The following is a 16,175-nucleotide window of genomic DNA, read 5'->3' as shown; positions in this document are numbered from 1 at the left end:
GAAGAAAATTATAATAATAGCCAGTAAAGTTATTTTATTGCTGTTTCACAGATACAAAAATTGAAAATTGTTGCTTCAAAATAAGATTATTCTTCTTCCACTGCACAATCTACATCTGCAGTGTTAAAAACTGGTACAGACAGATTCTAGTACCTGCTCTACGTGTCAGTCCCTGCCGAGCACAAACAGCTTTGCTGATACAGTAAGATGTGAATATTATCTGACCGTCCAGCTTCAGTGAACGTGGCCCACAGAGTAGACAAACTCAGAAGAGTCTCAGCTCTCACCTGAGTTAGATATTTACCTTTGGTTATAAATGATTCTTGGCATCTTTCATTCCTATAGTGCAGACCATGCCAACCAAAAGCTAACACCGCGGCCTTTCCCTCTCTTCTGTTTATAGCAGAACCATTCTCATTATTAGTATCTCTGACTTTTGAAGGCTGCTGGTAACTAGAGAACTGGAATTAAACTACTCCAGATACCCAGACTAATAACTTCCACATCTAATATAGCTTTCTCCATTTTTCCATCAGCTTTATGTCTAAACAAATAATCGTTTAATTACAAAAACCAGTGGATATTGAGGGAAACAGGGAAATTATACTTTCTACAGTTAAGATGTAGTAAACAAAAAATCACTCTCTAGCATGTATGATTTGAGCTTGCTCATTATCAAATTTTGTCCAAATTGCAGGAAAAAAATCAGTGAAACCCAGGTTCCTGGAAACAATGTGAAACCTTTGTTACTGACTTCATGGAGTCACCACCAGGCATTATTGACAGAAGTTTGTTTTAATGTTGTGCAAGTCAATAAAGCTTTAAGAGTTCATAATGTCAAAGAAAGAATTCACAGGATAGAGTAACGAGAGTTGAAATGCATAGTCTGCCAAATGAACCTTCTGAGTATCCCCAGGAACATTTTTCCCGAGGTTTTAGAGAGTGCAGTTGGAGTGATGTCCTGTCAAAAGGGACAGGTATTTAAGTACGTCTACATCACTGGTATGCATTTACTATTAATAGCTAATAAGAACAACCCCAGGCAGAACCTATCATAATCAATCATCTTTGAGACAAATCCTGGTTTTTAGAGGTGAAATAACCTTAGATCATCAAGTCCATTCTGCAGCCCTCCCAGGGAATCAGTAGAGGGCGTTTCAGCTATTACCCCAGAATACTTTTGGTGTAAAAGGTAGAAAGTTTGTTCAATATCTTATACCTCTCTGATAGCTTAAAAATTCTTGTGGTTCTGTGACCTATCTCTTAACGTTTACCAAGCAACCTAAGCACCCTATATTTTTACATATTGCTTCAAAAGTGAGAATTTTTAAAGTTACCTGCAGAATTCGTTTCTGCCACCGATAATGTTTGTATTTGTAGATAATGAAGTTAAACTGTGAGCCAGTTAGCAAATCCTGTGAATCCTGAAAAATAGAACAGAAATCATCAATATGTCCAACACTGCTAATTTTTGTCCACCCACATCCAATCGTGTTCTCAGGTGAAATCTCCTCAGTGAACAGTGTTCAAACAGCACTGGAGGCTTTGCAGAAGAACTTCACATGGAGATACATGGAAACATCCTCCTGACCTGATTTTCACAAGGACAAAATATCCATAAGGCCTTCTGAATGAATTAATTAATCACAGATTGGGATGGAAGGTGAAAAGGAGGGCAGAAAGCAGAAAGACGGGAAGAAGAGCCCATGGAATTGGACTAAACACATTTCAAAACACATGAGTACAGCAGTCTATTGAATGGGCTAAGTGGCAAACAAGAACCATATATGACTTTAAAGAAAAATATTTATAGACCCTTGAATGCAGTGCAGTAAAATGGAAGATATTTGTTCCTTGATATTTTACGAGGTTATACGATTTGCTTTCTGGTCCCTTACAGTGGCTATACTGTGTACATGGAAAATTACTAATTTTATAATCTTCAGGAAAATGCAGGCAAAGGAAGGTCATGTTCCAGCTATATTAAATTTGATTTAGTTCTAATAATTAGCTATCAGGAAAACTTTAACATGGAGGAAGTGGAAAAGGAACCCTTTCTCTTCTTACTCCGAGAATACATTTCCATGTAGTCTTACACTGCTGAGTTTAATATTTTTGTTGACTGCAGCCCTTCTGAAAAACTTGTGCTGCTTTTTTATTAGTATTTATTTTTGCTTCTCATTATATTTCTTTCCAGCCAATAAGTTAAGAAGCAGTTCAGGAAGTTTTTGAAAATTCCAAAAAGCACCAGGTTTATCTCAAAATCACTATCAGTTCCTGCCATGCAAAACAATTTCAGATTGTGTCATTAGCACATCATAAAATTTCACTGTTTCCTGGAGGTGCTCCCATAGGGACGCTGGTTCAAATATCCAGAGCAGAAGGGGAAATAGATAGTGAAAATTTCTCCAAATAATTCACTGCTGGCACTTGTATGGTGATGATGGACAGAGACTGCAGTAAGAGAGATACTGGACAGGGATTATGGAGAGAAGCAGAAGGCTGACTGTACTAATGCACGCAATTAATGTACTCCTCATTCTCACACCATTTTCACTCACACCATTTCCAATTTCTACTTTTCTCAGAAAAGGACGTCCATGCTTTCTATAAAATGGACATTTTATAACATTCCACTTGATTGTCAGTGATGAGATGAAGGTTTTAACAGTAGAAAAAAAGACATTTTGGCATCTCAATCTGATACTGAAGAAATCTCTGGACTCTGGACTAGACCTCTTGGTCTCATTGACCTATGCTCAGCAAAGCTGTGTTGTTGTAGGACCTAAAAGCAGTTTTAAGCCATCTGATACTACTTTTGCCTGATGGAAGGTCCGAGCCAACCATAGGCAATGTTAGAACTGAAGTCACACTTGCCAAGGCTTTCTATAAGACTTTGTTGCCATCCATTTTTGTGGCTATGCATAAAAGTGAGTTGTCAGACCCTCTTACGGTGGCCAGTCATGCCCCAACACTAGAAGACTCCCAGAGATTAGATCCATCATTTTCCTGAGGTGCTTTACAGTATCAGACCAAGGATTTTGCCCTATGTTTATTGTTACGGTACCTGATGCTGTACTCAGTATAACAAAACTCGTATGGATATATCTGATCTAGATTTAAACTACTTAATCCAGGTAATGACATCCGTGTAGCTGCAGCAGCTACATGGCAGCATTAGCCATTAGTACATGACATATTTGGTTATAAACTGGAGTGTATATGTTTGCACAAGTTGGGATTGCGTCTTTGAAAGCAATACAGACATGCTCCTAACGTTCAACCAGGCTTTCCAGAACATGCTCATACATTTGAATCTCTTGCAAAATAGATCAAAGGAGCAACCTTACCTTTTCAGTATACACCTCTTTCTGTGCCAAATGCAAAGCTCCTTCAATGCTCACTTCTTTATTTTTCACCATGTTCATAATTTTGAGGATTTTTTCCTGGTTTAACTGGAAAAAAAAAAGTCAATCAAATGTTTCAAGATACTTTTTTTTTCATCTGGCTATTAAGGATACGGAGTGCTTGTGACAGTTACAGCTATGGTATCTGCCATAAAATTACAATTTCATTCATATTTTATGTTCTATCGACAACATGCCCAGCAAATATAACCTCCCTTTGAAACCTGTAAGAGTCCACAAAGTATCCAATATACAGGGGCTTTTACAGTTTTAGAAGATGGGGTGGTAATATCTGGAGATAGAACTGCCAGGAGTAAATCTTTTTTAGTTAGAAAATCTGACAAGAAGTGAAAACATCAATTTTGCATGCTTGCCTGTGTCTTATCCTTAGTGTCAAATACTGCATACAGACAACATGAAAGCAAAATCAGAACCATTTAAAATTTTCAGGGTGAAGGGGGGGAAATTGATGTTGGTACGGGTTACTGCTGTCATGTGAACCTACCTAAACACATGAACAAGCCAGCACTGCACTTCCCCTTCCTTTTTCAAAAAAAACCGAGGTTGCACTGTCAATAAGCTTATACACAAATTTATGTCACTCTTAAGCGAACCAGGTGGGGATTACAATGCCAAACAGCAAATACAACAGGCAAGTGGAGTAACCAGGGATCCAGAACTACAGCTGCTTACACTGTTGGTAAAGCTCTTTCACAGGCTTTGCAGGAGGAATAAACAACCTCCCTTTGAGAGAGACCAAAGCCTTCCCTTGTGTGATATCCATTCCTCAACAGTAGCAGGGTTGGGAATTTAGAAGAAGTGTCTAAGTTTTACCACCAGAGCTCAGGAACTGGTGATTTTTTTATCCAGTAGCTGAGCTACAATTTAATTACCCACAATATACAATGTTTTCTACCCCCTGGAGAATGACTTCACCACCAGGAGGTAAGTTACTACGGTAAAATCTTTCTTTCAAATCATCCTGCTCAAGCTCTTCCACACGGACATGCAGGCGAAGAGCCCGCCCGGGAGCATTGCCCAGGCTGTGCAGGAGCAAGGGGAAGGGACAGCAGGATTGTCTCAGGGAACGGGGACTCCCCTGCACCACCCCTGTTGCTGCAGCCGTCGGGAGAGCAAGGTCAGAGCAAGGCACCTCAGAGCATCTCGGCGTTGCAAGCAAACCTGAATTTGGCTACCGCAAGGACGAGGCACCAAGACCTGGAGTGGGTTTTGCTGTTCCCGTCGTAGGAAAAAGAAGGTGAAGACCTAAGAGAGCTGTCCCTAGAGAGCCGGGTCTGCTGCCCTGGCGGGGGCAAGGGTGGGCAGAAATTGGGGCTCCCGAGGGCCGCCAGTCCTGCTGCCCGCTGAGGCTGGTGATTGCTGCCCCCAGCAGCAGCCCCCAAGCTGCTGCCCAGCCCGCGGAGGCAGGCAGCAGGGCCGCAGCGGCGCTGCCACCCCCAGCACCCCCTGTCCTGGCCAGCCGCCCGCTTCACCCACGCCGACAGCTCTCCGCAGACACGGCCCCTTGGCTGCTGAAAACCCCAGCAACGCAGCCTTGCAGCGGAGTAAGATCCTCTCCGCCCATCAGTCACCTGGCACAAGTGTGACGGGCAACGTTAAAATAACCAGTCACACCACAGAGGTCGGGGACCAGTAAACCCACAGGTTCTCTCTTTTTCTAAGCCACACTACAGAGAACACACTTCAGCTTACCGAATTTCCAACATCTCAACCAGTTTCTGATCAACAGACACGTTGTATGTTTTTACAGCCTACAAATAAAACTGGGAGTAAAAGAAGAAGAAATATTTTGGTTTTAAAGCCTCGGAATTTTCAGTGCTAATATAAAGGTAACTTACGGCATAGCTCCCAGCTGCAAATAGTAATGTGAACAGTGAGGAAAGAATGAAAGCAGTCTGATAATTCATTCACACTTGCTGAGGCACAGAAGGTTCCTACAATGACCTCCACATTCTGTATTTGAATTTTAAATGGCCATATATTTACACCACACATATACAGTATACGATTAGATCTTAACAAGATAATTCCCCACTGAACAGGCTCTGTGTAAGCAAACAAGAATATGGATATATTTGAATTGAAAAATATAGCTTCCTTAAGGCAAAGCTCTGCCAGCTTTAAAGTGCAAGATCCTATTTATAGAGAACAGCAGTTCTTGATAGGAAGTTGAATAGTATTTTTGCAACTGTGAGGCCCTTTCGTATGGAAAAGGGTTCTAAGATTTTGCAGCAGGATGGCAAGGATAACAACGATAACACCATAGCCTTATGTCAAAGGCACAATCTGCTTAACATAAACAAGAGAAGTATTTATTTCCTTCACTTCAGTACACAAGTAATTCAATGAACAAGCTCAGTTCTACTTTAAATTTTTTGGTGTTTTCCATCTACCCAATAGATCATGCACATCTGCAGGGATGCCTCCTAAGTGTGGCCAAGAAAACAAGAGTTTCAACTTGAAAAATATGAGGCTTGGAAATTTTTTTTTCCTGGGATATAGGTGATTTGGGTCACCATTGCTGTTCTTGTGCAGTCAGGCTCCACACTCTGCAGTGCCCCAAGCACTGGGTATTTTAAGGTCTATCTGGCCAAATATTCTATCTAGGACCAAGAAACCTTGCCATAACATCTCTACCAAAACCAAGACATTTTCTTGTAATTCACTGTATTACTCTTTTGCATTGCTGAAAATTTTCAAAAGTATTTTTGGTTTTGGTTGGGGATTTTTTGTTTGGGGTTTGTTGGGGTTTGGGTTTTTTTTTTTTCAAAAAAAAATGCAGAAGAGAATGCATTTTTGGCTCTACAAAGTATTCAACTCTTCATTCTGCTTACCTTCACCAAAGTCTCCTTTAGATTAGAATGAAATTCTGCTCAAGACATGAAAACAACAGGGAACATCTCTTAATTTCCTTAATAATGTATGAAGAAAAATGTTTGCAAAAGAGAAGCAAATCATTCTGTATATTGCAAATTCAGGAAGGTTAGTTAGTAAGGTAGACTACTGACAGTTATTGCATTCCCCAGAGAGCACACAAAAGACAGTGCCTGGTGCAGGTTATTTTTAACAGCACCCTGTTGTTTTAATGTCTCCGTTAACTCTCTTTCTCTCTGCACATATGTAAGCAGGAGGGAAACATTTCAAAAGACAAGAGAGGCAGAGAAGGCACTTTTCAGCTTATGAGAACTGTCAAAATTATTTGTCAGAAGTCTGTCTGGTTCACTTAGGTTTTTGACAGCCACACGTTAGCATGGTATTTTTACTTGCAAACAAGACTTGAGTTACATGTCCTGACCTTTATCATTTTGTATCTGTGGGGCTTTTCTCTCAGCACGTCACAATTTTTGTAATGCTCATTCTTGTGTTTGGTTTGGTTATATTTTTTTTTAAAAAAACAAACAATTTTTGTCATATTATCCACTGAAATACCATTAAGTTAGATCATATTATATTGCCTAATAGAAAGTGACTGGTGCAACCCAACAGAATGTTTTTATACAAGGTTGGATAACAAAACTTAGAAAAAAAAAATGCCTCTATTATAAAACATGCACATTAAGGAAATACATGAGATTGTCTTAATAATGTATTTGTTTACCTGCCAGGTTAAAGAATCCGGTTTAATACAGATTAAATTTTCATCACCCACACAAAATTCAGTATAGCCACGTAAGTGATTTGAAAGAAAAATCAACGCTCACAATTGAAGGAAGAGTGTGGAGCTCCAGGCATTCTCTGTATATCCATTACTCCGCAGGGTGAGGTTTTTATATTTTTGGCGTAGCCACGGTATAAAATGTGTTTAATGGCGAGATATGAAATTTCTGACTTATTCTTGGGCAAGCGCCAACACAGTACTCTACGTGACCCCTTCCAGGGCTTCCTGCCACTCTCCATTTGCCCAGCACAGTCTCACAGGAGGCCCTAAGAGGTATGGAAGGTTTTGCATGTAGTCTTCACGCTGTGGAAATATTACTCTAATGACTCCAGAAATGTCCCCAGACCTTCTGAGCATCAACCAAGAAAGAGAGGTTAAAGCCACGTTATCTGAGTCACTTACAGTTGATTAAGCAAAGCAGTGGAAGGCACGCAGAACGTGGGTAACCATTCAAGGATAAGACAGGCTAATGTCTTCCCATGTCTCTTCTTTCTGATTCTCATCCTCTAATACACACTGATTCACATTCCCCAGTCGACCACAGGGTTGCTGTAACTCCTGTGCAGTCAAGGGAAATACCTGGGCTTCTCTAGGTGGCAATTCACCACATGTAAGACCTGTCTCATTATTTCACAAATCTTTCTCTCCATTACCTACAGAGGAATTTGAGCTACATGGCTTTTGCTCAGCTTATTCTTATTCTGTGGACCATCCTACCTGAATCATAATAATATGACAGCAATCTAATGCAAAAAGACTCCTGGAATGTGTGCACGTACACCCATGGAGACGTAGAGCAAGAAATCTGGCTGTCAGTCAGCCATACCTACGATCTCAATTATTACAAATACTGGCACAATTCAGTGAGACATTATTTCAGGTTTACTTAGGTGAAGATCAAAGCTAATATGCACTGAGCTCTATCATTTCCTGTGACAACAAAACCAAGTCATGCAGAAATCCTGCTCCCCGTACAAATGAGGAGAAATTTTTATTCAAGTCTAGTCAAGCTTTTCACTGTTAAGCATTCCTTACACTTGTCCTTATTAAACATTAACAGTGTTAAACATTCTCATCTGCTTGCTGCAAGGAGTAAGAGTCAAACCAGCTCCTGGCTGCCGCAGGACCCAGAAGGGAAGGCTGGACCAAGAGGGCTTCTTCCTCATCCTCTACGCTCCCCAGTAGCATCTCCCTTTTAGCACTGCTAGAATCAATGCTCCAAGGGACAAGGAGGCTCAGTGCAAGAAGGAAGAGCCAACATATTGCTTTACAGAGATCTCATGAATTTCTTGGCATAAATCTGACTGAATGCTAGTGTTGTCCACACAAAAATAAATATGCTGTTTTAACATACACGTCTGACTTTTTTTATCCGCATAGGGTCATATTTTCATTCATTTTGGAGTCCAGATTTTCAAATATAGCTTTTAATAATGGAAGATTTTGTTTTCTATCCAGAGCAGCAGGATAAAACGACTTTGAGTTAAAGCCTTCTGGGGATTTTCTGTTGACTCAGTGCCTTCCAGCTACAGTGCACAACACTTTCTGCAAAGTACGGTGTGGAAGCTTAAAAATAAGTGCCAGAATATAATGCAGTGATTGACCTGTGATGAAATTTCAAGTAGCAACTTCCTTTTCCAAGCTGTGCTTTTAAAGAAAACACTTTTTTTTCCTTTTTTTTTTTTTTTTAATCAAAGGCACTGGCTGAGTTTACTATGGATATTTGTCTTCCTCACAATATTATGCCAAACAACATTCTGCCTGCATGTTGAACATGTAATTTAAGTGATTTTAAAGACAGCAGACACAACACTGTTGTCTGTGTTGCCTTAAAAGTTCTGGTCTCATCTCCTAATGTATTCACTTCTAGCAGGTTTGAGCTTGGCCCAAAGTGTACTGAGTGCTCCCATATATTTACAGGGGAGTGGCTGTCTTCTATGATGGGGGTATCTGAAAAGCCTCCACTTGCAATTTACATGAAATATCAATACAGATGACTGATGTGATATTTTTATTTGGCAATACCATCTTTTGTAGCCAGTCATAGAGACAGACTAATATTATTTGTCAAACAGAGCTGCTATTCATCAAATAAATTATCCATCTGTAATAATGTTTTGCATTATTTGTTCAGATCTATATCTGGCTGAATAATATCTGTCAACATTTATTCAAAGAAGAAGGTATTCATCAAACTAGCTTGATTTCCTTGAAAACACTGCAAATTCTGCCACTTTCAGTAGGAGCTGGAGGAGCCTAAAGATATTTTATTCTAATCTATTTTTGTATTGGTATAAAGGTATATAGTGACTAAGTACAACCACAAGGAAATTTCAGAGAGCTAGTCTCAAAAAACATTTAGGAACCTAAAATATAAACTGGTGCCTAGTGACATGTCTATAGTACAGCGTACAATACAAACTAGTCTACCTACTTCCAGTTTTGAAAATATCGCCATATTGAGGAATCTCAATGCTTAAACACTTCCTGAAGTTCCCTCTGAAAAACTGACAATTTATAGGTCTCACACGAAGCAAATACTTCAGAGTTTCCTCAATCACCACTTAACAGACCAGCATGGACCCTCCTGCTCTAGCAGCACTTGGAACTTGTCAGGAAATGACACTCAGAAAGTAATTACCAGAGTTTCACTGTGAAAACTGAAATGATAAATTTAGTAGTGTTGCACAGAAGACTGACTTCATCTTGGACTATTCAGTGTTTTCATTAATGATCTGGTGATGGACTAGAGATTTTCCTTATTAAATTTGCAGACTTTGACAAGCAAGTGGAAAGAACTGCAAACGTGTTGCAAAGGGGATTCAAATTCAAAAAAAGCTTGACAAATGAGAGAAACAACAATATACAATTCAACAAGAGGAGAAAAGAATCTTCTTAAAAGTTCATCAAGAATTGCCAGCTTCACAAGGACTGGCTGAGGAACACGTTTTCTTCAGAAAAAGACCCAGAAGTGGTAGTGGGTTACAAACTGACACAAGTTACCAACGTCAGTGTGACAATAAAAGTGAACATCCCACTGGGAGGTTGTAGACAGCAGCACAGTCTGCACAACACAACTAATCTTTCCAGTACTCAGCACTGATAAAAGCTTCCCCCGGAACAGTGTGTGAAGTTTTCCATGTCCCCAGAAAAGAAGTGGACATGTTGGAGGAGTCCAGATCAGGACAATGCGAATAACCAGAGCTTTGAAAAAACACATTTACAAAGACAGAAGAGACTGGGATTTCACAGCCTAGAGGGGCTGGGGAAGTCACAGTCTTCAAGTACATAAACAGCTGCTGCAAAAAGGAAAGGAGCAGGTTGCTCACTGTGTGGTGGGATAAGAAGAAATACAATTTAAATTACAACAAAAGAGGTTCAGCTCAGACATTTGGAAAACAGCAAGGATAACACTAAGCACTGAGCTGCCTAGGGAGGATTATTGAATCTCTCATTACTGAGCATCTTTAAGAAGAATTAAACAAAAAGTTTTATGGACACTGTGGGATGCAAAACTCTTGGATGGTGCTTTGATAGATGCCTTACTAGGTTTATGCCATGCCTAACTTCTTTATTTGACCCATATTTTGCATGCTTTTGCCTTTTAATTAAGTCCAAGGCTGAAGGCAAAAAAACAAATTGTTTCACTGCTTTTCAAAGCACCACTGTCAGAGGTTTAAAAGATTTTAGAAAACTTCATCCAACCTATGAGAGTTTCTTTCCAATGCAGAGATGGTCCCTGAAAACCCCTCCTTTCAGAGGATACGTGCTACTTTATCAGAACTGACAGAGCTTGGTTGGGTATTACGCAGCCTCAGCATTACCGTTGCAATAAAGTACCAAAGAGCAAGACCTACAGGGAAACCTTTTGCAGCAGTCCTCACCTCCTAGGAAATACAGTGATGTTTTCCAAATCCTAACTCACACATCCTAGGTCCTGTTTTAGCCAGGCTTGTACTAATGGCCTGGAATTCTAAGGCAGGAGAGGAGATGCCCTTGGCTGTGCAGAGCCAAGCCTATGGCCCTTCAGTTCTTCAATAGTGGTGGAGAACAAATATGACCAGCACATTAATGGTCATTCTTATTTCTACCCCACACCCATTTGGTGCCCGTTGTCTACTGAGTTTAGCTCTAGTCGTCAGTACTAAATAAGATGAATGTTTCCAAGGGGTGATCTTGGAGTATAGAGACACAGTTGTACACTTCTACATCTTCAAAGAAAAATTCACAACAGTCTCTGAATAGTATTTTTATCAGTTTTCTACTCACCCTTTATTTCTCAGTCCAGTTGTTTACAAATACAAGTGAGAACTTTGGCTATCTAAAGGCATGATGCATTGCTAAAATTCATGGATTCTGCAGTTTTGCTGCTTCACTTATTTCACATTAAGCAGGTGTAATATTAAATTAAGTAATCTTAACATGGTATTTTAATTACCTGCTAGTGATTCTCCTCAAATACCTATCAAATATTTTTGCATGTAGTACTCAAAAAGAAACTGAGATTGCAAAATTTTTAGATACAATAGTAAGTCCTCCATGCCCGAAATGTGCACAACTAGAGTGCTGGCAAGGCTACAGTCCTACGCTGACACATCATGAGATTCCTGTGTAAGTCTGTATGTTTGCACAGAGAGAGACCTCAGTGTATGCACCACACAATGAACGGTGAAACCTTTCCATTTCTCCTATAGATTGCAATGATTAAAATGTCAACTGCCCCATTTATTCTAGAAGGACACCCGATCAGAATGCTACAGTAAATGGGCAGGGAAAACATTTATAGGAAGCCTTATATTACAATTAGTATTACAAAGGCTGGGGGCAGGCACCACAACAAAAATGCAGGAGGTCCCAGTGTGAACTAGTTTCCAGCTTCTACTAATAGTCTGTGTAACGAATGGCAAACATCTTCAGTTTGGTTTTTTTTTGTGTGTGTTATGCTTAAGCCATGATTAAATCAGGTTTATACCCTCTTCCACCATAACTTTGTTTTCCTCCAGATGTTGGCCTCCACCAATACAAACTACATTTTAAAATGTAAATAAAGTGAAACTTTTTGGTTTTTTTTTTTTTAGTATGATTTTTATCTCATAAGAGACTGACTTGCTGAACATTGTTGTCAGTTGAAATTAATTAAGTGGGTGCAATCTGAATTACCAAAATAGAGGCAGTTTACCTGGGAAGTAGCTACTATGGGAAGACTTTCAGAAGCATTCAGGAATAGTTTTACACTAAACACATCCAGTACAAAACTCACACTGATTTCAATGTCATGCCACCACAGAAACGTGAAGTGTATGTCCTGAAATTATATTTGATTGCGAAACAATACTTAAGTGTGAATTTACCTGGTAATTTCTTGGTGTATTGAGGTATAACTTAAACTACACTACAAAATGGACTGAAATAAAGAAAGTGGTTCATACAGAACTACTTCAGTTTGTTACTAAAATAATATTTTATGCCTTTAGTTACAGTAATTAAAATAATCCATGGTGATAAGAACTATCACGGATTATCATATTTTCTTATTAACATGATAGTCCAATTAATCTTGTGAAGAAACAAAGATTACCAGACTATTTAACAGTGACATCTAATTATTTTGGAGAAAAACATGCATCTTTCTGTTCACAGGCTTACAATCTCATCTTGTGCCCTAACGTCTTGTAAAAGAAAGATACATATCAAGCAGAATTGGACTGCTCAAATTATTAAATGCTGAACCAGACTCATTTCATTATACTTGAGGTTTATTAGATCATATTAGTTAACACCTGCTAAGCAAAAATGAATGAAGTGCAACATAGAGAACACAACACTGATTTCATGCATGTTTAACTGAGAATCCAGGGTCTCTATTAATTTTACATTAATTAGCTGGAACATTTAATGAACAAACTCTTCATTATGTTCTAATCAAAACATGGTCTGAGAGCTTTAGGAAAAAACCCCAATGAGCATCCATCTGCTGCTGTATCATTTCTAAACTAACTTTTTTTTTTTTTTCTCTCTCCAGGATTCTGGTTTGCTAAAAATCATCCTAGGAAAATATTTAGTCAAATGGGGGCTATTTCTCCTTGCCACTCCCCTCCTAAACTGTGACAGATTAGCAGAATGTAATCTGTGTACATGTAAATGGTTTTGCCATGTTCTTAAAGCTTCCCTAGAAAAGCACCCTACTTTTTCCAAACAAGGTCAGCTTCCTCAGGCTTGGTTAGTTGGACATCTATTTATGCTGGGTCTTTAAATCCATTCTTAAACTAAGGAAATAATTTCCCTTCAAAAAGAGGCTTGGCAATATCCATTATGCTCCCAGTTTCAGGAACTTGGACAATACTGAGAATGAAACAAGGTAGATGGAGCTCCAAATGGCTCTGCAGCAGGAAATTTAACTCAGGGATTTCATCTTTGTGTAGGCGATGAGGAAGAAATACCTCAGGATATATGTCATCCCTGTCCCACAGGCATTTCTCATCCTCTTTTTTTAATGGACTATTTCCTGCTAGGTAGCAAACTTATGAAAATTCAGTACAGCCTCCCAGGGTCTTTCGATCTTGTCTTACACAAAAAACACATTCCCCAGCTTTGAGGTGGTTTTAGATGGATCAAGGAAAAGTGAGCTCTGATTCCCACACAGTTTCCACATTGATGCTTTAGTCTGCCTGCAAGTGATTCTGGCTTTCAGTATAGGTACAGTCTCAAAGCGATATGCACCAATATAGCATATCTCAGCCAGCAGTTCTGCAGAACCCACAAACACCCCGGTTCAAAACACCAGCAGGACCAGTGAAGCTGAACTGCCTCACAAGTCCTTTTGCACTGGTTGACATTTGATGCTAACTGCAAGGAGCAGGCTGTTCTGAATCCACATCTGTGCTGGACTGACCACCCAGTATGTAGAGTCAAGCCATTAGAAGCCCCAGCAGAAGATCGGATTTCTGATTTACAGTTTAACAATAGCCCATCTCGGAGGCTACAAGAGCTGATTCTGAGGCTGGGTACATACATATTCATGAATATACATATCAGAAGATACGCAATCATTTGGTCTCATTTAAATTAAATCGATCCCTTGGTAAATATAGAGTGAAAATCTGTTCTAAGGTACCTTGAAAAGGGGAGGGCAGCAGGTGGAAGGGGAGAAGTGGGGGAAATAAATCACCTAAGAGAGATGGCCTTTAATAAAAAGTCTAACAAAAATTGTATGGGAAAGCCATGGGGATAAAGTACTTTAAAGTCGTTGATTAAAGTAAAGCAGGGCGGAAAAGCAAAAGGTCTGACAACCATTTCACCTTATGCCATGATCTTATCAGCTCTCAGAAGACTTCGATGAAAAGCCTCAGGAAGACATATAGTCAAGTTTCAAAAGGAGTTCACAAAAAGTTTAAAGCACACATTTTTCTCAGGTGCAGTTTAACTCTGCAAATATTTTGGTGATCTTACAACTTGAGCTTTGTGCATCTACTTTATTGCAGGCCTTAGGGAGTGAAAGAAAGGGAAAAGTGGCACCATCTGGTTATGGTTTCCTGTTTTCTGATTCTCGTTCAGGCAAGCCCTTTCTGGTAGCAAACATTTGGTTATTTCCACATCTGTGCTGCCCCTGACCTCCCCAGCGGTACCTGAAGTAAGAAATAAGAGCAATGATTCATAAGCTGCAAGTCGGGCCTGTGCGTCAGTGCCAAGCAATAAACACACAAGCTGTAGACAGCAGATAAAGGGAAAACACTTCTAGACTGGATTTGTGCCTTTTCAACACCACTGTCATCAACAGCATCTCCAAATAGATCCCAGCACCTCAGCATTTCGTTATACTGAATAGTGCCAGACGGGACCTGCAATTTTATTATACTTCAGGTGCTATTACTTCAGGGGAAGCAACTAATATCTGTCAAGCTAAATGACTCAGTCTTTGAATCAACTGTTACACTGCACAAAAATCTTCAAAGGCCAAGGAGGTTGATGTTGTATGGATGTACCAAAGGCAGCAATTCATCCTGTGCTCTTTTTCCTCTTTGACAAACCAAAGAGCAATAAAAAGGTTTCACCCTGGTTTATGCAATTGCTCTACTTTTGTCCAAAGCCTTACCTAGCAAATCTTTTCAGGGAACATCTAATCCTTCCCAGTGACAAAGGGGAATCATGCAAACAGGGTTAGATCCTCCCCATCCCTCATGCTTTGCTGGCCAAGCCACCCTGAGTAGGTGCCCAGGACTAAGACCACTCCATCACACCTTCCCAGCCTGCACAGTCATTCTTTCTCCTAACTGCTCCTTACTCCAGGTCACACACCTGGGAACCTCCACCAATACATGCCACCAGCTATCTTAGTTCGAGAGGAGTTTTCCACCACTTAATTCTCCAGGGAGCAGATTTCCAAACATGCAAGTATTGAAACAAGCACAGTGCTACAATGACTATATATCTGGCAGGCACTCTCAGACAAATTCAATAGTGCTACAAACTGATGTATATTCAATGCTGGCATATCAATCACTTCAAATTCCAGTATGATTATCAAAAGGCTGCATTTGCCTATAATATAAACCACTTTTTTTCCCCTCCAATTACCTTATGGAAATTTTTAGTGCAAATAATATATAGTGTTAATAAATCCTCTCTAGCATAGCAATAGAAAGACTGATATTTTCTCTTTGTCCATTTCTTTGTATCAGAAAAGGATCACACATTTCAACTTTCTTAAAAATAAAACACAGGAAAATATTGTTTCATACACATCTTCTGCAAACACTTTCTGATACGTTAGACCTGTCTGAGCTCATATCACATAATAATCAATTACATTAAACAATCTACTGCAAATTCCTTGCCAATAAAATACAAAGTCATTTTCAGTTTCTGATATGCCACCTTTTCAGTTACGCACAACAAATAGCACTTTCATGCAAGCCATAAGAGTTTCTGCCTTTACCTGTGAAAAAGTGTCTTGTGTTCTTGTATTATCCATGTCTGTGAAAATTCTATTTGTTTCATCAGTATCCCATAGGGTTGCAAACTATAGTTTATTCATGAATCACACCTGCTTTTCCACAGCACAGTTCTCGCTCTTTCTCTCTGCTTCTCTC

General features: G+C 39.6%; 1 protein-coding gene across 2 annotated transcripts in view; it reads right to left on the bottom strand.

Moving 5' to 3' along the window:
• The window catches only part of LOC113487589 (delphilin-like), a 45,296-nt gene extending 29,121 nt beyond the window's left edge, over positions 1-16,175 (bottom strand). For both annotated transcript variants that reach the window (XM_026862265.1, XM_026862267.1), the window contains exons 1-3: positions 16,022-16,175; positions 3,351-3,455; positions 1,338-1,424 (exon numbers count right to left, since the gene is read on the bottom strand). In XM_026862265.1, the coding sequence (XP_026718066.1) occupies positions 1,338-1,424; positions 3,351-3,455; positions 16,022-16,057 (228 nt within the window). In that variant the 5' untranslated portion in view covers positions 16,058-16,175. The remainder of the gene's footprint in view (positions 1-1,337; positions 1,425-3,350; positions 3,456-16,021) is intronic.

Source organism: Athene cunicularia (genome assembly GCF_003259725.1).
Source record: "Athene cunicularia isolate RWA chromosome 20 unlocalized genomic scaffold, athCun1 chr20_part1, whole genome shotgun sequence".
NCBI classification, from domain to species: Eukaryota; Metazoa; Chordata; class Aves; order Strigiformes; family Strigidae; genus Athene; species Athene cunicularia.
This window is presented reverse-complemented; position numbering and strand designations above follow the sequence as displayed.